This window comes from Myotis yumanensis, unplaced genomic scaffold (assembly GCF_028538775.1).
Source record: "Myotis yumanensis isolate MYYU_CA2020_CCGP unplaced genomic scaffold, mMyoYum1.0.hap1 SCAF_4, whole genome shotgun sequence".
Classification (NCBI taxonomy): domain Eukaryota; kingdom Metazoa; phylum Chordata; class Mammalia; order Chiroptera; family Vespertilionidae; genus Myotis; species Myotis yumanensis.
The window spans coordinates 102,971,010-102,993,228 of record NW_027223755.1 but is presented as its reverse complement, the minus strand read 5'-3'; the positions used below and the strand labels follow the sequence as shown (position 1 = coordinate 102,993,228).

The window sequence follows — 22,219 nt, the reverse complement described above, 5'->3', positions numbered from 1 at the left end:
AGGACAGGAGGGGGACCCCGAGGGCAGGAGGCTCTTGACACTGTGGAGAGTGAGAAGAAGGGTGAGGAGGTGGGAGAATGAGGCTTGAATTGGGAAGAAGCAGGGGTGTCAACAAGGAAGATTGAGGGTCTCCCCATCATGGGAACCCTGCCTGGCCTCATCTAGGATCCAGGGGGTGGAGGGACATACTTCCGGATCCAAGAAATGAAGCTCATCACCCGGGCATACACCCCAGGGAAGTCTCGATGACCACAGCTGTATCCCCAGCTCACGATCCCTACCTGGACCCAGGTGCCTTCCCAGCTGCACACCAGGGGGCCCCCGGAGTCACCCTGTGGGGAGAGGCAGGACTCAGTGAACATCTCCACACGGGCCACTGCATGGAGCTTCTGAGTCCTGATTCCCTGGGTCAGGAGGGGACAGAGCACAGAGGACGGGACAGGGGGCGCTCACCTGGCAGGAGTCCTGGCCCTCACTCCCAGCGCACAGCATGTCATCCTTGATGATTTGGCCAGTGTTGGTGGAAGAGTTCTGGTAGCGCTGGTTACAGACCTCATTCCACACAAGGGGAACCATCACCTCCTGCAGCTGGTAGGGCCAGAGCCGCAGAGCTGTGGGGAGGGGCTGGCTGAGAACCAGGGCTGGTCCAGGCTTCTGCTCCTTCCCAACAACAAGGTACTGTTTCCAGTCCTTCTGGGCCCTGACTCTTCGGTCTAGAGCAGCTAGGCTTGTCCCAGGGACTGAGCTTCCCAGTATCCACTAAACCTATTCAGTTCTAGGACCCAGCACTTCATCAGCCACTGTCTGGGCTCCACAGGCCTGAGGATGGGCACTGAGGAGAGAGTTATCCCAGGATTGTTCTCCTTGAAAAGGAAGGGATGAGGGCTCATCTCAGAGAAATGCATCACAGAAGGGAGGAAACACTTCTGCGCTGATGGGTGGGTCTTCATTCTGATTTAGGGACCTGGGCACTGTGAGATCACGACAGGCCCTGCCTCTCGCTCCCAGGCTGGCTCATCCTCAGGAGGACAATCAAGGTCCACACACCCCCACGGGAGAGGGGAGGACCCAGGCAGAGCCTCAGGAGGGCCTGTCCGCCTGGCAGAGCAAACACCTATGTCCTCAGTGTCCATGAATCTGATCATGAAACCCCAGCTCTGCACACATTCAGGTTCAACAGGAAATCCCCCCTCTAATAACCAAATGTAGAATTAGCACATGGCCCAGAACTTCCTCTCCTAGTCTATACCCCAAAGAACTGAAAACTGGGATCAAAGATGGAGACAGAGTAGGTAGAAGTGACACTCACCTCCTCCCAGGACCAAATCAGAATCACAACTAAATTATAGACACTCAACCTGAATAACCAACTGAAGACTGGCTGAAAAGAGGTCTCAGCATTAAGGACACATGGAAGAAGCCACATGGAGACGGGGAGGGAGGGTGGAGACACAGAAAGGGCTGCATTGAGAGTTAGGAGGGACACCTCAGCTGCAAAGGTCCCCTCTGAGAAGGGAGGGGTCTCCACCCCATCCTGAGCTCCCAGCCTGGAACACCAGTGCCTGGAAGAGGAGCTACACAACATCTGGCTGTGAACATCAGTGGGGACTGCACTTGCCAGAGTGAGATAGGAGACTGCCAGGCATCCCAACGCCCTTTTAAAGGGCCAGTACACAAACATCTCATTTGCAGGTTCTCAACCTTTGCTCCAGCAGAGCAACAGTGGCCCAGAGTGAACAGGATTCACACAGGGAGAGATTGGTTGTATGGCTTTGGGGAGAGGGCTGGAGGGGCAGCCTCCATTATCCTGGGCTGAGTCCTCTCCCACATGCCCACAGATGCCATCTTTCCTGAGTTGAAAATCCCCTCCGTAGGGCATCAGCCTGGGGGAATGAACGTGCCCTTCCCCCCTGCCCACTCCCGGCTGCCACTTGGCTCACCAGACCAAGCTCATGCCCTGCTGTGGAGTCTGCCAGCTGCAACCCGCCTGGGCCCACACAGACTTTCTCAGAAGCTCTGGAGGAGGTCTGAGCAGACTCCAGGGCTGTTGTAGACACACAGGGAGAGACTGAGTTGCGTGTCTCTGAAGCAAGGCCCATTTCCCCAGGAACCTGACTAGCTCCATTGTACAGAGCCCTCACTGCCTATCCTAATCTGTGTGATCCTGATGAACTCTACTGGCCTCACCCTGACGACTCCCAGAGACCCACTGCAAAGATTTGAAGACCCCTGGTGGGTGGTGCGTGGTGGTGGTGGTGGTGGTGGTGGTGGTGGTGGTGGTGGTTGGCCTTATTGTGCCCTGAGACTTTTTTTGACTGATGTCAGACCCAGCACTAGCTCTGAGTTTGAATCTGTATCAGCCTGATGAATAACACTCGCCACAACACAGTGACTCATTGAGAAACTACCTCATGCAACTCAACTACAACAGCAGGGCTCACCTCACCCACACAAGGGACATACATTTCTGGGCACCTAGCTTAGCTGGTGGCTCTATCAGTGGCTGAGCCTAATGGCAATTGGAAGGCAGAGGCAGATTTTGGGGTGCTTTGGGCCTTTTGTGTCCTGACGCAGGTTTGGTGTTGCTGGGAATCAGCCTCAGTATGCAGTTTGGCCCCTCCCACGTGCACCCAGGCCTGGCAGAGGGAGCCACCAACTGTGGATCACATTGTAGCGTCTAACAGGCAGCCCAGGATAGGTCACAGGCAGTGTCTGACCTTGACCTGCACCACAGTGCCTCTCTGGAGGCCCCAGAACCAGCCCACAGCAGAGAACAACCCAATTAGCTCCACAAGCGGCACACTCAAAGGGAGATCTCTGCAGGCACCAGACCCTGCTGGGGCAAATTCTGCTTCATGGGGTCAACCTATTCACAGCAGCTCATACAGTGTGATCGGGGCAATACTCAGTCAGTCAGCCTGAGGGTCAACCCTGCCTACCACAGGCCAACAACAATCAAGACTCAATTCCAACAGCAGGGTTCCCCGAACGCACACAAGGGACATTCCGGGGCACCCAGCTTAGGGAATCCGGGAGACTGCACCACTGAGCTCCACAGGACATTTACTCCAAAAGGACACCCTACCAAATGAGGGACATAACAGATCTACCTAACACAAGGAGGGGGCCAAAATGGGGAGACAAAGAAGCATGCCCCAAATGAAACAACAGGAGAAATCCCCAGAAAAAGAACTAAATGCCATGGAAACAAGCCATGTACCAGATACAGAGTTCAAAACAATGGTCCTAGGGATGCTCACGGAACGTAGCGGAAGGTGGGTGAGCTCAGTGAGGACTGCAATAGGGAGACAGTGAGCATAACGAAAGGACTAGAAACCATAAGAGAAAACAGTCAGAAATGAAAATATGAGATCTGAAATGAATACACTAGAAGGAATCAATAGCAGGTTAGATAAAGGAAAAATGAAATTAGCAATTTAAATGACAAGACAGCAGAAATTACCTAATGAGAGGAGGGAAAAGAAAAAAAGATTTTTGAAATTAGGATAGTTTAAAGGAACTTGGGACAGCGGTCACCAACTGGTGGTCCACGGACCACTGGTGGTCTGTGAGGTCTGAAAGATTGGCGACCGCTGCTCTGGGACAACATGAAGCAGATCATTTGCACCATAGGGGTACCAGAAGGAGAGAGAGAGCAAGGGGTGAGAACCTATTTGAAGAAATAATGATTTAAAACTTCCCCAACCTGGTGAAGAAAAAACATACAAGCCCAGGAAGAACAGAGAGTCCCAAACAAGATGATCCCAAAGAGGCCCACACCAAGACGCATTATAATTAAAATGGCAAAGGTTAAAGACCAAGAGAGAATCTTAAAATCAGTAAGAGGAAGACAGTTACTGACAAGTGAGGTCCCATAAGTCCAATTTTTCAACAGAAACATTTCAGGCAGAAGAGATTGACACAAGATATTTAAAATGATAAAGAGCAAGAATCTACAACCAAGACTACTTTACTCAGCAAGGCTATCTTTTGTCCCCGCTGGTCTGGCTCAGCGGATAGAGTGTTGACCTGAGGACTGTAGGGTCCCAAGTTCAATTCTGATCAAAGGCACATGCCTGAGCTGCAGACTCCATCCCCAGTAGGGGGCATGCAGGAGGCAGCCTATCAATGACTCTCTGTCATCATTCATGTTTCTATATCTTTATCCTCTCCCTTCTCTCTGAATTCAATAATATATATATATACACCCCTATGTTCACTGCAGCATTGTTTACAGTGGCCAAGATGGAAACAGCAGAAGCGTTCTTTGCTAGATGATTGGATAAAGGTGTGATACATGTTTACAATGGAATACTCCTCAGCCATCAGAAAACATGACATACAGCCATTTAGGACAACATGGATGGATCTTGAGAATATCATGCAAATTAAATAAGTCAAACAGAAAAGTTAAAAACCATACAATTTCACTCACATATGGAATATAAAACTGAAAGCAACCAATGAACAAACAAGAAAAAGAAACAAACCAAAACTCATAGATACAGATAACAGTATGGTGGTTACCAGAGGACAGGGGGTGGGAAGAAAGGGTAAAGGGGTCAATACAGGTGACAGAAGATGTGACTTTGGGTGATGGGCACACAATGCAAGATACAGATGATGTGCCATAGAACTGCACACTGAAAAACTCTATAATCTAGTTAACCAATGTCACCACAATAAATTAAATTGTAGAAAATAAGATATAAATAGCAAAAGAAGGACATACAGAAAGCCAACAGACATATGAAAAGATGCCCAATGTCACTAATCATTAAAGAAATGCAAATTAAAACCACAATGAGATATCACCTCCCACCTGTCAGAATGGCTGTCATCAATACATCAACAAGCAACAAGTTTTGGTGAAGATGTGGACAAGGGGGAGCCCTCATGTGCTGCTGGAGGGAACATAGACTGGTGCAGCCCTGTGGGAGGCAGAGTGGAGGTTCCTCAAAAAATTAAAAATGGAACTGCCTTATGACCCCACAATTCCACTTCTGGATGTACATCTGAAGAAACCCAAAACATAATTGGGAAGAACATATGCACCCCTATGTTCATTGCAGCGTATGTACAATAGCCAAGATATGGAAGCAGCCCAAGTGCCCATCAATAGACAAGTGATGAAAACATGGTGGTACATAGAGGGTGGGCAAAAGTAGGCTACGGTTATGAGTAGGGAAAATACAGAGTTTCTTCTTGTATTATTATTCATTAATTATTGTATTATTTTCTGTATGAACAACTATAAACTTAATTTTGCACCATCCTGTATGTACAATGAAATATTACTCAGCAATAAAAAAAGAAACCTTACCATTATGCTAATTGGAATAAGCCAGTCACAGAAAAACAAATACCATATGATTTCACCCATATGTGGAAACTAAAGAATAAAACAAACAAACAAACAAATAAAAGAGAAACAGGCTCCTAGATCAGGGAACAGACTGGTGGTTGCCCGAGGGGGAAATGGAAGGATTAAAAGAAATAAATTGGTAGCTACCAAACAGTCACAGGGAATGTGAAGTACAGATTAGGGATTATAGTCAATAATATGGTCATAGCTGTGGATGGTGCCCGGTGGGTATGGAAATATCGGGGGGAACGACACTTTGTAAAGTATATGATTGTCTAACCACCATGCTGTATGCCTCAAACTAATTCAAAATAATATTGAATAGAAACTGTCATTGAAAAATGTGTTAACAACTTGAGAACAGGTTCCCTGGCGGTGCCTGAACACACAGGTCACAGCAGCGTGACTCACAACAGCCAAAAGGTGGAGACTGTCTGCCGTTCAGGAAGGACGACAAAATGCTCCCTCCACCCAGTGGGAGGTGACTCGGCCACAAAAAGCAATGCAGTTCTGACACAGGTTACAGCACAGCTGGGCCATGACAACGACATGCTACGTGAAAGAAGGCAAACACACGAAGCCACACGTTGCATGATTCACATTTACATGAAACGTCCAGAACAGGTAAATGCATAGAAGAGGACAGGAGCTCCGTGGTTGGCAGAGCCTGGGGAGGGGCAGTGACCGTGTCATGGAGACCAGGCTTCGAGTGTGAGGAGGAGAAGTTCTGGAGATGGTGGTGCTGAGGCCGCACAACATGGTGAATGTGCTGAACGCCACTGAACCTCGCACTGACCAATGTCATGTATAATGTTATGCACATGTTGCCACAAGAAAAAGGTGGAGGATTCCCCCAAATTGCCGAGAATAAAGTGTTGTCAGCAAAGCCACAGCCACACCCCCAGCGGGCTGCCCTGTGTCCACACCCCCAGCGGGCTGTCCTGTGTCCACACCCCCAGCGGGCTGTCCTGTGTCCACACTCCCAAGCAGGGTCCCTGAGCCTTACCTCCGAGGCTGCTGTAACCCCAGCCGCTCACCCAGCACATCTTCCTCTCAGGGACCCTCAGCGAGGCAGGTGGGAGGGGGACCAGGCCGATGTGCTCAGAGAGCGTCACAGGGGCCTCCAGTTTCAGCAGGGCCATGTCCGCGCCCCCCTCTGCAGACAGGCTCTGGTTGAACTTGGGGTGGCGGATGATCTTAGTCACATTTGTCAGTGTGTCATGGTCATAGAGTCTCAGCTGCCCAACTTGAACCCTGAGGCCATAGGCCTCCCAGTCCTCCCTGGGGAGAGGGACCAGGAGCCTCTCAGAGGAGCCTCCGGAGCAGGGCCAGTCTGGGAACAGCAGCAGGGCTGGGGCTGCACTAACTGTGTCTTTCCGCGAGAGCCAGGGCCCTGCCCACAGCGCCCCTCCCATCAGCCCTCTGAGAGTTTCCCACCCCCACCCCTGCCAGGGGGCCTCGGGCTGCGTGGCTCACCGCTGGGTGCAGTGGGCTGCGGTCAGCACCCACTGGTGGTGGATGAGGGAGCCCCCACAGAGGTGCTGCCACAGCTCCAGCTCCTTATTGTACCTTCGGACGCTGACCTGCCAAGGCCATCTCCCTGCGGGGGCATTGTGCGCCCCCAGGGGGCCACCCTGCTGAGTCCCTGAGCTGAGACCTGGGAACACAGGGGACGCCATCAGGGTCCCAGCAGGGCCCCTCGCACTCAGTCTCTCATAGGACGAACCAAGGAGGCCCACCTGAGTTGACGCTGAGGGGCCTGGGCAGCCTGAGCAGAAGATGGGGACAGGGAGTGAGGACTCACCTGGGAACAAGGGCACGAAGCCCCCCCAGGCCTGGGAGGCTCAGGAACAGCAGCCACAGCATCTGCGGGGAGGGCAGGGGCCTGGGTGAGACCACCAGGGGCCCGGGGCCCCGTGTGGGGATGGAGAAGCCGGGGTCTGAGCAGGGGCATCCTCACCTGGAGGGACCCTCCTTGGGACCCTCTCTGCACCCCTTCATCCACTGGCACAGGAAGGGCAGGCGGGGGCCCCTGGCTGGGCCATGGGCAGAGGGAGCTTCTCCTCTCTCAGGCCCACCCCAGTGTCAGTCAGCAGGCAGCGAGGAGCTGCTGCTGGGACCTGGCACTGCCTCCCCCGGACCTGCCACCTGCTGTCACTGGGCTGCAGCCATCTCTGGCTGCATGGATCTCAGCCACAAAGCACAGCCAGGCCGGCGGTCTGAGCAAGGAGAGCTGCTGAGAGGGTGCAGATTTGCTAGAATAAGACCCGGAGCGCTGGGCCCAGGCAGGCGGGCCCAGGGAGGCAGAGCCCCAGAGCTGCTGCTGGGCCCCTTGAGCCACAGGGCAGCCCCTGAATCCGCTGAACCCTGTGAGGCAGCGTGGAGCTCGCCACCATCTGACCTGAGCATGCCATCTGCCTGGCACGTGGCCTGTGGCCTCCCTCACTGCCACCAGCTGAGGCCCTGCACACTGCCCCCTGCAGGGTGCTACCTGGAAGCTGCACCAAGATGGGCTTTCACGCGGGTACAAGTCAGGGAGAGGCACCTGGGAGGCAGGTGGACGGAGCAGAGATGGGCAGAGGGCGAGGCTGGAGCACAATGCAGGCTGATGACACCTTGACCAGCCCACAAGGAGACCCAGGCCACGGCCCCACTGGGACTCAGTATCAGCCCTGCCTCTCCCTGCGCCAGCCAGGAGGCACCTCCCGGGGCGCGGCAGCCAGAGGAACTGCCAGGCCTCCCAGACGCTGTCATCAGGTCCTGTCCTGAAAGGGGACCTGGCCCGCCTCTGTGTCCAGCAGCGTCCACCACCTTCTGCCTCGTGTGCTGAGGAGGTGGCCACAGGACCACCGAGGAGTCCCTGCCCAGGAAACTGGGAAGCAGAGGCTCAGGGTACAACTGAGGCCGACAGGGCTCCTCCACTGTCCACCTGGGTCCCACCCTTTGCTACTAACTGGGACTCTGGGACTTACCTGGTAGCACGACCCAGACCCCCATCCCTGAGGGGCTGAGCTCTGGTCACAGGGACTTCTCAGGCCGGGTGGCTGCACATGTCCACCTGCCATCACATTGACGAGGGGTTAGCAAGGGACACGCAACGGCCCTCACCTTCCCTGCCCCCCATTGTGACACCGCAGCCCTGCCTCTGCCTGGTGCTAAGTGTCATTGTCCCACCAAGATGGTGGCACATCTTGCTCCGTGGCCTCCAGACACAAGGAGCTCAGTGTACCCAGACACCTGCTGTCACTCACATCTCAGGAATGTTCCTCAGTGCAGGCTGCATGGCCTGGGTTGTCCTGCCCCCGGTGGGGCTTGCCCATCACCAATACTTTTAAAACCATCATGTCTGCTGCGTCCTGTGACGTCAGTGCAGCTGGACCTGCAGCAGAGCCCTGTCCAGCACTGGGACCACTCAGAGCCGGCAGCCTGTTGTGTGGCCAGCGTCAGGGGCTGGAGGGCACTGTGAGGTGGGGAGCACGCTGCTTCCCTGAGAGGGGCAGAGGCCCTCACTGGCCTGTTGTTTTGATGGGGGCCCTGGGTGCTGGGCCGTGGGAATCCTAAAGATTTCCTGTGGTCAGGCCCCTGCCTCCTCAGGGGCGCGGTCCCCCTCTCAGGAGCACACAACCTGGTGGGCTGTAACCTCACCAGTGAGGGAGTCAGTGTGGACCAGTGCGGTCCCTCAGAACCTGACCTGCTTTAGAAATAAGTGCAGATGCAACTAGTTCAGATGAGGTCAGAGTGGAGGGGGGAGGCTCTTAATCCAATGATGGTTCCTTGTGGGAAGGGGTGAGGATGCGGAGAGCACAGAGGGGTGGGGAGGGCGGGGTAGAGGTCCATGGTTCCTCCCCAACCAAGGGTCTCAGCACCAACAGCAGCTGCAGGAGGCAGGAGCCTGGGAGTAGCTGTGGCCCCAGAACAACTTGATTGCGGGCTCCTGGCCTCCAGCCGGTAAGAGGATGCATTTGTGTTGTTTTAAGCAGACACCTCCCCTGAGTCATGGGCTGTCACTGTGACCCCAGGACACCACACAGGGGGAGAGCCTGGTGGTGACTGAGGTGTGATGTCCACCCGGAAGGGCATGGCCCTCATGGAGTCTCCATTCCAAGCCCTGAAGGTGTCTCTTGTCACTTCAGAAAAGAAGAAGCCAATGAGTGTGGGCCTGGGGTCCTCAAACTTTTTAAGCAGGGGGCCAGTTCACTGTCACTCAGACCGTTGGAGGGCCGGACTATAGTTTTTTTTTAAAAACTATGAACAAATTCCTATGCACACTGCACATATCTTATTTTGAAGTAAAAAAACAAAACGGGAACAAATACAATATTTGTATTTGCATGTGTCCTGTGCGCTGTAGTTTAAGGTCCACTGTGTGGGCCCTCCCTATGGTCCCCATGGGCACTGACCTGGCCTGCAGGGTCTCTATTGGGGGACAAAGCCCTGCTGCTTCAGTGTCACCGACCTCTGAAGGCCCAGGCTCAGTTAGAAAAGATTTCAGAGACCAGAGGCAACATGCCCTCCTGTCCATCTCCAGCCCAGGCATCTGGGTCCGCCCACCTTGATTCCTGCTGAGCCCAGGATGGGAGGTGCTCAGGCTGTGATTCCAGGCAAATGGGGGGGTGGGGGGGGTGGGGAGGGCAGTGGCCCTAAACCCATCCTCCTGAGAGAGAGTCCTGCGAGGGCCACCTCGTGTCCATGCCTGCAGGCACAGCCCCAGGCCCAGGCGTGTCTCACTCCAGCCTTCCCTCCAACTCCAAGTTCTAGGTCCTTCTCCCTCCCCTGGGAGCGCTGGCCTCTGAGTGACTCAGACCCTCAATTTTACCCCTAGGAACACTAAAGGTCTGACTACACCCTCACCCAGGGAGGAAAGCCCTACAAAGACTCAGAGTCCCCAGAGCCCAATGGGAAGGTAGGCAGCCCACACCCTGCTGGGGGGCACAGGGGACCTGGATGTGTGTGGACCACCTGGCAGCCGCCCACCCCCAGGGCCCCGTGGACAGGCAGTCACTTAGGCAAAACCTGTACCTGGAACCCGAGGGTGAGGGCACAGGGCCAGGCTGTGCTGTGTCACCCCGTCCTCCCTCCCTGTGCGGAGCAGATCCCCAAGGGGCCATCTGCCTGGTGGTGCCTTCCAGCTGAGTCTCAGGCCTTATTTTCCCAGGAAAAGGCTTTCCTGGAGAGCTCCTGGCTCCCAGGAACCCAGACATCAGGGCACATGGGGGATGCAGCTCCTGATCAGCCCCCCCCCTCCCCCCTCCCCGAGCTTCCACTCTCCCTAACTCGGAGTCCAGGCTTCCCCAAAGGACCAAAGGACCCGGTCCGGGTCACAGTGAGAGAGGAGGGCTGTTCCACCCTGGCCTCGGGGGAGGGGTCCTGGCACTGAAAGGTCTGGAAGGCCGCCACCCCATTGTAGAATCAGATTGGGGACCAGCCTGTCGCTGCAGGGTATGGAGCCCCCTCACCCACAACACAGGCCGCCTCAGGCTCCACAGGCCCTCCTGGGTCCTGGCCCCAACCTGCAGGTGCAGGACCCACCCCAGAGGGGCACCAGTCATGCCCCCCAAATCCTACTCCAGCAGGAAGTGCACCTCACTGCCTGGGCCAGGGCATGCTCCACAGCCCTTTCTCACTCCCTGGATTTGAAACTGAAGCTCCTCTGTCCACTGGGAGCCCCTCCCACCCCCGGGGAGAAAGGAGGGGCTCTGTGGGGCCTGAGGGGACTGTGCACCTCAGGGTCTCTCCAACAGGTGCACCAGCGCCAGGAGAGCGGCCTCGGGGGATGGGGGTCCCCTCTCCACCCTCCTCTCTGCTGCCTCCAACCAACCAGGACCTGGGAGCTGGGGGAGCCAGAGGGTGGGGGCGGGGAAGAGGGGGACTGGCTGGTCTTGGGCCCCTGCAGGTCCACCCTGCTCCGAAGAAGCTCAGAATGGGAGACTGAGGATCTGGTGGAAATGAGGCTGCACTTCATTTGGTCCCAGGAGTTGATCACATTGGAAAATGGGGGTTCGGCGCCGCGGGGTCAGAGGGAGCAGCGGTGACCATGGAAACACAGCACCTCCTGTTTGCATGCTGCCATGTCCAAATCATTAAAGCCTCCATGACACACTGACTGCGACTGAAGGAGGAAGAGGGACGGTCTGCACCCTCTGGGGCGGCCCTCCAGGCTGTGGCCTCCAGCCCCGGGCAGCAGACTCACCTCCACCCCAGCCAGGAGAGCTGCCAGGTCGCCCTCTTCCAGCTGCAGCCATAGCTGCCCATCCCACCTGGTGCCCCTCCCAGAGCCTGGGCTCCCCCAGCAGCAGGGACCACCCACTGGCCGCCTTGGCCACGCCCACAGGTAAGTGCACTGAGTCCAGAGCAGTTTTTTATGCACTTTAATGAGCTACAGGGGGTGGGGAGGAGGCAGGAGTCCTGCAGTGCCCGCAGGACTTCAGAGCACATCCCGCCTCTCCCTTCTGCCTGTCAGGGGAGAGAGGCCTATGGAGGTGCTGAGGCAGGAGGATCTCAGAGCAGGTGGGGGCGGGAGGAGGGATGGAGGGGCGCTAGGTGCAATGAAGAGCTGGCACTGGGAGGGAGCAGGGAGGGTCCCCCAGACACCCTGGAGGGCCTGTCTTCATCTCATGGGCAGCATTCTTTGCCCGGCCCCAGGCTCAAGGAGAGGAATGAATATGAAGGTGGATCCAAGGCAAGAAGGATGTCACTCGGGCATAGACTCCAGGAAAGTTGGGAAGACCGCACTTGCTCCCCCAGCTCACCACGCCTACCTGGACCCAGGTGCCTCTCCACTTACAGACCAAGGGGCCCCCAGAGTCACCCTGTGGGAAGAGGAGACAGGTGGTCAGTACTCAGGGCCCCTGCAGGCAGGAGCAATGGACGGAGGCCACAGTCTGGGGGTCTCACCCGACAGGAGTCCCGGCCTTCGCTCCCAGCACACAGCATGTCCTCAGTGATACGATTGCCGTAATGCTGCCGACAGATCTCATCCGCCACGATGGGGACCTCCACTTCCTGCAGATTTTTGGGCAGCAGCGACTCTGTGAGAAGAAGCCCAGTGAGCCTGTGGTCCTGAGGGGGCGGACAGTCACAGGCCGCGGGTTCTAGAACCACACGCTGAGCCTCAGTGCCCCCAGGGGGACCCAGGAGTCACCCAAGACCTCAATTATCTCGGTTCACTCAAGGCCAATGGGCTGATAATCTCTAGGCTGACACTGTGGGCACCAAGCTCCAAAAAGAAACAGAGATATATATTTTTTTATCCACAAATAATTTTTATTGGGATAAATCAGAGCAAGTGCGTTCCCCCAAGAAAGGCACAGTGAGCGCCCCTACTGTCAAATTTGACTTTGTCCATTTAATAGTGAATCCTGGAGCACGTCACTGAAGTTCTCTCTCCTCGTTCTCCATCCCACTATGGAGACTCAGGGAGAACGGGGACCCCCGGAAGGGAGGACACAGACTGGTGCAGAGTGAGGGAGAGAAATGCCCATGGCATCCGGGCCAGTGTGTCTCATGGAGAGAGCACTGACCCGAAGGGTCCCAGGTTTGATTTTTGGTCAAGGGCAAGTACCTGGGTTGCAGGTTCAATCCCCGGCCCAGCCTGGAATGGCAACTATTCGATATGCTTCTCACATCGATGTTTCCTATTGCTCTCCCTTCCACTCTCTATAAAAATTATTGGAAAAAATATCCCTGGGTGATATTTATTTTAAAAAGATGCCCATGGCCATGCCTCACTCTTGCTACTTTGGTCTCCGCTCCTTAACAGACTCCTCTCGAGCTGTCTGCCTCCTACACCCAAGGGAGACCCCGGAGGGAGCCCAGCTCAGACCACAGCTGAGCCTCCTCTGTAAAGCCCGGCCCGCCCCCTGCATCGCCCTCAGTCTCCTCCTCCCACTCCCACGGGTCACCTGGTTCTCACCTTCAGGAGCAATGAGGCCCCAGCCAGTCACCCAGCACCGTGAGCCTGGGGGGAATGCGGAGGAGGCTGGTGGAAGGCGGATCCACTTGACGAGGTTAGATGGTTGCACGGGGGCCTCCAGTTTGAGAAGTGCCACGTCCGCCCCACCTTCTGGTCCTTCATTTTCAAGGCTGTAGTTGGGGTGGCGGATGATCCTAGCCACCTGCACACTGTCATTGTATGAGCGTCTCACTTGTCCTAGTTGGACCTTAATGTGCCGAGTCTCTGGGTTTCTCCTGGGGACAGAAGGCCAAAGGCTTCTGAGAGGCTGTGGAAGGGAGTGGGTCAGCCCCTCAGGGCCCAGAGACCTCCCCTCTGTGGTGGGCAAGGGGAGCGCCAGGAAGCTGAATCCTGGTGGGGGGTCTGCAGCCACTCAGCCCAGCATCTGCCCCCAACACACATCACATGCCTCCCGACATTGTCCACCCCCACGGGTGCTGGCAGAGTAGGGACTTACTTACTCTCGAATGCAGTGGGCAGCGGTCAGCACCCACTGGGGATAAATGAGGGAGCCCCCACAATTGAGACTCCACTGGTAACTTGTTGGATCAAAGACCCACAGGCCCACCTGCCACGGCCACTTCCCATCGGCAGCATCATGCCCCCCCACGATGCCCACCAGCTCAGTCCCTGGGCCAGGATCTGGGGAAGCAGAGGAGGAGCCATCAGGGACCCCAGACACCTCTGCCTGGCACTCAGCATGGCCCCATCCTCAGTCCCTCCCAGAGCCACCCTCAGAGGGGGATCGCCACCCATCCCAGGGGCGGCCTCTGACAGGTCAGTCAGGGGTTTGGAGAAAAGCCAGGCTTGGGGGTCAGGACCCACCTGAGGTCACAGGTACGGAGCCCCCCAGACAGGGGAGAGTCAGGACCAGCAGCCACAGCATCTGCAGGGGGAGAGGGCAGGGAGGAGAGCCAGTGAGGAGATGTGGGGCGGGGACACAGCCTGGGAATGGAGAGGATGGGGCTTTGAGCAGCGTCCTCACCATGCCAGGTCTGTCTGCCTTCTGTCCTGGGCCCTCTGAGCCCCTTTATCCTCCTGCCAGACAGGCCCAAGGGGAAGCCGCCCTCCTTTGGGGTGGGGCATGGGAGGAGGCAGGGCTTATCTCTTCAGTGGGACCAGTGGTGACCAGCAGACCAGCTATCAGATGAGAAACATGGTGTTTCCTGTCTGAGAAGACACTCAGTATTGGTGCTGGAGCCCTAGCTGGTTTGACTCAGTGGATAGAGTGTCAGCCTGTGGACTGAAGGGTCCCAGGTTCGATTCTGGTCAAGGGCACATACCTTGGTTTCAGGTTCCCCAGCCCTGGTCAGGGTTCTCTCTCACATCAATGTTTCTCTCTGTCTCTCCCTCTCCCTCCACTCTCTCTAAAAATCAATGGAAAATATCCTTGGGTGAGGATTAACTAAAAATAAAACTAATAAAAATATTGGTCTGGAAACATTTCACTGGTAAGCTGACAGTTTGCACATGAAAAAGAAAGAAATGAGATGCTTTGCTCGTCCTGTACACTGAAGAGTCTCAAGTTCAATTCCCAGTCAGACCACATACCTAGGATGAGGGTTCATTCCCCAATCGGGACACGTACAAGAGGCAAATGACCGATGTCTCTCACTTCTCTCTGCCTTCCTCTCCCTAAAATCCATAAGCATATCCTCGGTGAGGAACTAAATAAATGATAAATAATCAGATGCTCTGAAACAACACAGAGCAGGGGCACGGATGGGATGGGGGCAGGCACCTGAGCCAAGAGCAGGGGCGGGGGGAGGGAGAAGGAGAGCAGCAGGCCCAGTGCCCCCTGCCCCATCCTTCTTTTGAGGCTCACAGTGTCCCCCAAAAAGGACAGACTCGCTGGACCTGCAGACAGAGTTTGCCAGCAACACCATGAGATGGAGGAGGCAGTTTCCCTGGAGCCTTTGGAGTTTGTGGGACCTGCTGACACCTTGATTGTAGACTTCCAGCCTCCAACACTGTGACAGAATAAAGTTTTCTTTAAAGGTCCGGGTCTGTGGCATCTGTAAGAGCCGCCCCAGGACACTCAGGCATCTGCTCAGCTGTCCTCATACATCCTATGCATGACCAAGCTTTGTCAAAATGCACAGCAAAGGGTGTGAGAGGTGCCAATTTAGTGCTAGTTCTCCTCACCTCTCCTCACCTCCTGCACACGCCCCCACCCCCACAGCGCTGGGAGCCAACCCCCCTCTCACACTCCCTGCTTTCTGAATGGAGGAGCTCTGTCCCTTAAGTTCAATCCCAGGCAGAGGCCGGCCACTCGCCAGGGACAGGCTTTCCCGCCCTTTGACATTCTGAGGATCATTCTCCACCAAGCATGGGACAGGACCAGACAGTGGTTTGAGAGGAGAAGGAAGAGGGCTTCCCACACCTGAACCACTGCCCGGTCCTCTGTGCCCCATGAGCCCAGTGAGGAGACCATCAAGGGATGTTTGCAGCACCTAGATGAGCTCAGGTCTCTAGAAACACATCATTCCCTCCTGGGGCCAGAGTCCCTGTCATCCTTGCTGAGATGTTGGTGTCTCCGGGGGCACCCAGAATCCTCAGGGGACACTGGGGATCTCGACAGGAAACAACCAGGATCCAACATGGCTAGGGGTGCCGTGGTGGGAGGAGCGAGCACCGAGGAGGGAAGGGGCTGGGCTCCCAGACCCAGCTAGTCCCACAGGCCCAGGCATGAGACCTCTGGGTGATAAGGGGGCTTCCTCCCTCCCTGCCTCTGGTCTGGACAGAGCCCCCACCTTCACCCACCTCAACAGTGGATGTGGGTTTGGGGTTGGTTTCAGCCCAGATGACAGGAAGGCAAGTCACAGAGGTGTCAGCGAGAGGCCACAGGCCCACCACCCAGCCTGATGCTGGACTCAGGCTTCCCGTCCCCCTGCACCAGGCTGGGCCATAACCAGCTGGGCCAGACCTGGGACAAAGACGGCATTTGGGCATTAGGAGCAGATCTGCCCCAAACAGAAACAAGAGGTTTGAGGGTCTGGGGGGAAATGTGATGATTATCATTGGCAGATAATACCATCTTCCTCCCAGAAAAGCCAAAAGCCTCAACTGAAAAGGTTCTAAGATTAAGTTTCCCAAGGTGTCTAGATGGAAGACAAATGTTTTACACACAAATCAGGAGAGAAAGAAGGAGAAACTCATCTTTAACCTCAGGGATAGCTAATGCGATGCAATATGGTAGAGACCCCATTCACAGCCAGGTCCATACATTCCTAATCTAGAGTCCGTGACAACCACAAAACTTCCTTGAGGAGGACACTCACACGAAATAAAATGTCATTCAATGTTGTTAACAGGAGACGGTGTCATCCAATATCAACTCTCCCAAAATCCCAATAGAATGTGAACTGCAGGCAAGTCTGGAACATTCAAAGTGACACCAAGTTTGCCAGGAGGAAAATACAGGTGGGGGTGTCCCAGGAAGCCACAGGGCAGAGTGAGGCAAACTAGGCAGCTGGTACCATAAAGCTGTGGGAATGGGAACCGAGTGGTTGTCCAGTGACGCAGGGCGGGTATACGGCCCGGCCAACCTGCCCATCCTCCTAGACCCAGCCTCAGGGACAGCACAGCAGCAGACAAATGCACGGTATCAGCTCACAGCAAAGAAGGAGGAGACGGCATCGGTGAGGGGCCGCTGGGAATCAGATGGAGGGGATGAAGAAGAGGGGCTTGGGGAGAAGTGCAACCCCCTGTTCTGGTGCTTGGGTGAAGCCACCTCACTGTGCAGGACACATGCAGATGGGGCCACTTTGAACGTGAGGGACCCAGGCAACTCAGATCTTGGCAGGGGCTGAAGAGGGTCACCCAGCTCAGAGGAAGGTGGTGAGAGCCAGGAGGCTGGACACATGGTCAGGACCCAGGCCGTCCTCTCCCTCCTGCAGTCGGGGTCACCTCAGGAGGAGGGTGAAGGATCCATCTCTAGAGAACCTTTGGTCCCAGCCAAACAGAGGACTGGCATCTGGGAGGCCCAGGTCTCTGCCCAGTCATCTTAGAACAGAATCAACTAGTCCACCAGCCAACCAGGCTGACAGATGCGAGTCAGCATTTGAACTGTTAATAAACACAGTTGTTTCTGTTCCTTAGAAAAGTGTTCTTGCACCCGACTGGTGTTGCTCAGCAGGTGAGTGTCAGCCCAGGAACCAGAGGTCCCTGGGTTGATTCCCAATCAGGGCACATGCCCAGGTTGCTGGCCCAATCCCCAGTAGGGGGCGTGCAGGAGGCAGCTGATCAATGATGTCCCTCTCTCTCTCTCTCATTGATGTTTCTATCTCTCTATCCCTCTCCCTTCCTCTCTCTAAGTATACTTGTTTATGGTGGTAATTTTTAGCAGAAACCAGCCCAAAACTTAGTGATTTGCTCTTACATATGAAGAAAACTGTTGGCGTTGACCAGGAAAGCATTGCATTGGAAAGTTAGAAACCAAAATAAAAACAAATGAAAAAAAAGTTATTGAAACCTATTCAACAAGCAATGATGAGAAATAGAAGAAGTTTGAGTACGTTTTCAGGGAGGTAGGAGAAGATACTGCATTTATGAAACAAGGATTACATACTGTTTTCTTCTCATAGCAGATAATAACCAAGCAGATAATAACCAAGTGCCCTTGGACATTAAAAATATAACAAATTAGTCCGAGCCAGTGGTTAGAACAATCGTCAGAACAGTGTCCCACATAGAAAAGAGTCACGGGTTCGATTCCCCGTCCCCACCGCACCCCTCTCCTTCCCTCTACATCCCTTCCACTCTCTCCAGAAATCAATGGAAAGTATATCCTTGGGTGAGGATTAACAAAAAAAAATTTTTAAAAGAACAAAAAGGGGACCTTCCTTCTCTTTAACAACCTAAAAACAAAACAAAGCAAAAAAGGTGTGCTCAGCTGGCCCACCACTGGAGGGTCCATGGGCCATGCCGCTCCGCCTGCTTCCCCTGTCACCAGAGGCGCATGGACCGCTTCGCAGACAAGTAAGAGCCAGGTCTCAGCGGGAGCAGCTCTCACAGGTGCACCTCAGACCTGCTGCCCAGAGCCTGAGCCTGGGAGGAGCTGCATTTGGAATAGCTCCTCCGGGAGAAGTGGCAACTGTGAGCCATCGGACACTGCTAGTCATTCTGCGCAGCCCCCAGAGTTCCTGGGGCCACTCCCTGAACAGATGCTGAGAAGGGAGAGGAGCCCCGGCTGGTCGCCACAGGAGCCACACCAGGTGTCTCAACAGCCTAGAAACTAGAGCCAGGCTCTCTAGTGCCCAAGGAAATGACTTAGAGCCCAGGAAGGTGACCGCTCAGGGCTTCTGTCCCTGGCACGGCTGGGGAGCAGCCCCTTCGGGCTCCAGCAGATGCTCTTCCTGGGGAAGCCAGAGAGAAGGGCTGGAGGGCAGAGGCCAGCCCTGCCTCTGCAGGGGTCCCGATCATGTTCTCCAGGTCCCCTCCCCTCAGCCCCACCTCTGTGGGCCTGTCCCTGACTCACACCCCTCAGGGACCTCGTTCCTGGTCCCAAGCCCTTCAGAGGCCTTGCCTGCTCCACTTGTCCACTTACCATCAAAATAGGGCGAGGGAACCTGGGACACACCGGGGTTCACCTGGGCTACATACCTTCCTCCTGTCCATGGCGGCCACAGCTCTACCCGCTCTGGGTTAGCAGAGTCAAGGACCCCTGCTGTTAGAGGGTACCTGTGTCCCCCAAAACATATGCCTAAGTCCTACCCCCTGGCACTTGTGAATGGGACCTCCTTTGGAAATAGCCTTTGCAATGTAATCAGGGTTGGATGAGGGCATGAAGGAGGGGCCCTCATCCAATGTGACTGGTGTCCTTGTGGGAAGAGGACAGAGACAGGAGGGCAGACCATGTGGCCGCGGAGGCGGAGACTGGAATTAGGCGGTGCAGCTAGGAACACCAGGGATGGTCGCTCCCCAGGAGCTGGGAGGGAGCCTGGGATGCATTCTCTCCCTGAGCCTCAGAGAAGGAACCCCCTTCTGGCGGCTGATTTCAGACACCTGGTCCCAGAACCAGAGAGTAAATTCCCGTTGTTTTAAGAGCCCCAAGTGTCTGGTAATTCCTTAGGCAGCCACAGGACATGAAGACACCAGCCACCTCACTGCCTCTGCTTCCTGCTGCTGGTACCTCAACACCAGGAACACAAAGAGACAGGGCACAGCTATGGCTGCTCAGGGGCCTCTGCTGTTCCCTGGCCGAGTTAGTCCCCTTCTCTGGACCATGAGTGACACCCCTGTGGCAGGGAGGGAGCACCACAACCTCAGGTCCCACAGTGACCCAGCGGGGCTGCTCCTACTACCAGAGTCATTGCCCCGGCCTCCAGGGACACGGCCCCAGGTGACAGTCACTGGTGGGGAGCGAGGCCCCAGGTGACAGTCACTGGGGAGGAGCGAGGCCCCAGGTGACAGTCACTGGGGGGGAGCGAGGCCCCAGGTGACAGTCACTGGTGGGGAGCGAGGCCCCAGGTGACAGTCACTGGGGGGGGGAGCGAGGCCCCAGGTGACAGTCACTGGGGGGGAGCGAGGCCCCAGGTGACAGTCACTGGTGGGGAGCGAAGCCCCAGGTGACAGTCACTGGGGGGGAGCGAGGCCCCAGGTGACAGTCACTGGGGGGAGCGTGCCCTGTGGCCGGCAGGACGGGCTTCTTGCCCAGAGAGAGCTACCTTCACAGCTTCAGCTGTGCTTCCCAGGTCCCGCCTTGAGGGTGTAGTTTTGATGCCTCCACTTGGGCCCCAGTGTGGAAGCTGCACCCCACAGGCCTAAGCACCACTGTGGTTGGGTGGCCACCAACCACCTGGGTCCCTGGTTGGGAGACGGCAAATGAGCAGCAGGTGGGCCTGGGCCTTCCGCCAGCAGCAAGCTCATGGTGAGGCGGCGCCACTGACCATCACGTCCAGCCAGAAAGGAAAGCCCTGCCCTGGCCGGTTGGGCTCCTTGGTTACAGCCTCAGCCCTGCACTGGAGGGCCTCCAGTTCAGTTCCCAGTCAAAGGCATGCACCTGGGCTGTTGTTCCCTCCCCGCCCCCCAGTTGAATTGCGTGCAGGAGGCAAGCAGTCCATGTGCCTCTCTCACATCAATGTTTCTCTCTCTCCCTCCCTCTCTACTTTGCTCGGAAAGCAATGGGCAACATCCTCAGTGAGGATTCAAACAAAACCTGGGTTGTAGGTTCATCCCAGAGCATGCAGGAGGCAACCAACTGATCTCTCTCTCTCTCTCTCTCTCTCACCTTCCCTCCCTCCCTTCCAATCTCTCTAGAAAACCAATGGAAAAATACCCTCTGCTGAGGATTAACAAAAGAGAAAGCAAGGCCCATGCAGCTGCTGACGGGGCAGGGCCTCTGGCAGTGGGTTCCCCGGGGCCTGTCCCCTGGGCGCCCTCAGACCAGGCGCTCCAGCAGGTTTTCCGGCCCCTTCTCCTGGGGACTCCAATGCCAGGGCGGGGCTCCCACCGGTCCAGCCATGGGTCCCAAGGTCTGGACACCAGCCCTGGGGTGTCCTCTCCACTCCCATGGGAGCATCTAGGCCAGATCCCAGAGCTCCTTCTCACAGTCACTTCCTCTCAGGGGCCCTGCAGGGCTGGGCTGCCTCTAACCCCTTACAGACTAGTGCTCAGGAGAGGAGGGGCAGGTCTTCTCAGGGAGAAGCCTTTGCATTATAAAGGGGCTCAGAAGGCAGAATAATGGCCCCCAAAGGCATCCAGGTCCTAATCCCCAGGAACTGCGAACATGTCAGGTTACCTGGGAAAGGGCATAAAGGATGCAGATAGAATTAAATAATAACCGGTGACCTTGAGAGGGGGGTCATTCCGATTCTCCAGGTGGGCCACATGCATCACTGGCCTCAGGAATGCCACTGGAACGGCTGGGACACGTTCCAGAAGCTGGGAAAGGGCTGGACCTACAGGAGGAACCAGCCAACACCTGGATTCAGCCCATGAGAGCCACGGTCCCCTGATGGCAGGATGGTGAGATGATTCATGTGCCCGGGGTGAGCTGTGACAGCAGCCACAGGAGACTCATACCGGAAGGGTGTGCTGGCTCTCGGTAAGGGGGGAGGGGCACTCTGCGGGCTCAGGGGACCTGGGGACTAGAGTTTCCTGGGCAGCAACCGGATGTCACCTTTCCCTGTGGCAGCACCCACTGTGTTCTTGCCAGGCCCTGGCCTTGGCCATCCATCACCCCAGGGAGCACCCCTGTCCCCGAGCTCGGCTCCTGGTGGCGCTCACTCTCTGCCCCACGCCTCCCAGGCCCCTTCTGCTCTGTGTGCGGCCTTCAGTGACCAGCTCCGCACTGACAGCGTGTTGGCATCTTTCTCCAGGGCCTGCCCTGAGCTCAGCATCCCCCCAAAACCCCTGCTCTGTGCCCCCGTTGTCAGCGCTGCTTCCCATGGCCGGCCAGGCAGCAGCATCCAGCTCCCAGGCCCCGTCCCAGAGTGGCCTCCTCAGGTCCCACCTGGCTCCAGCCGCTGAGGGCTGGGCTCCCAGAAGCCACAGTCAGAGGCTCCGCAGCCTCGACACAAGAATCAGGGGTCAGGGACTCACCGTCTGGAACTGAGTTCCTGGGAGGAAGGAAACCTGGAACTTGGCAGGTGGCAGAGAGCAGCAGGGAGGAGAGGTGCCCACGGTGTCCCTTGTTGGGGGCGGGGAGGCCTGGACACTAACCAACAACAGGGCACGTGTGCGTTTTCCTGTGAGTGCCTTCTCCCAAGTCCTGGCTGTCCCCCGGGCACCCGTGATGGAGCGGCCATCACCTCTATAGCGTCTCCCTCCTGGACCAATGGCATGAAAGCAAAGGGCAGAGAGCAGGAGGGAGGTGGCAGCAAGTGAGAGATGTCAATCAGCTCTGATGGGCAGAGGCAGATGGAGGAGGGGGAGGGGCACACAAATGCCTGCTGACAGGG

General features: G+C 56.1%; 2 protein-coding genes across 2 annotated transcripts; both read right to left on the bottom strand.

Moving 5' to 3' along the window:
• Positions 1 to 161: 161 nt before the first annotated feature.
• Positions 162 to 8,362, bottom strand: LOC139009523 (mastin-like). The gene is made up of 6 exons (XM_070413790.1): positions 8,338 to 8,362; positions 6,842 to 7,022; positions 6,390 to 6,646; positions 2,214 to 2,229; positions 454 to 628; positions 162 to 332 (listed from the first exon to the last, which is right to left on the bottom strand). The coding sequence occupies exons 1-6, from the start codon at positions 8,360 to 8,362 to the stop codon at positions 162 to 164; spliced, it is 825 nt and encodes a 274-aa protein (XP_070269891.1).
• Positions 8,363 to 11,857: 3,495 nt separating this feature from the next.
• Positions 11,858 to 21,868, bottom strand: LOC139008302 (mastin-like). Its single transcript, XM_070411610.1, has 6 exons — positions 21,861 to 21,868; positions 14,142 to 14,202; positions 13,778 to 13,946; positions 13,278 to 13,552; positions 12,260 to 12,393; positions 11,858 to 12,174 (listed from the first exon to the last, which is right to left on the bottom strand). Exons 2-6 carry the CDS (start codon positions 14,200 to 14,202, stop codon positions 12,010 to 12,012), a joined length of 804 nt encoding a protein of 267 aa, XP_070267711.1. The 5' UTR covers positions 21,861 to 21,868; the 3' UTR covers positions 11,858 to 12,009.
• Positions 21,869 to 22,219: the final 351 nt, after the last annotated feature.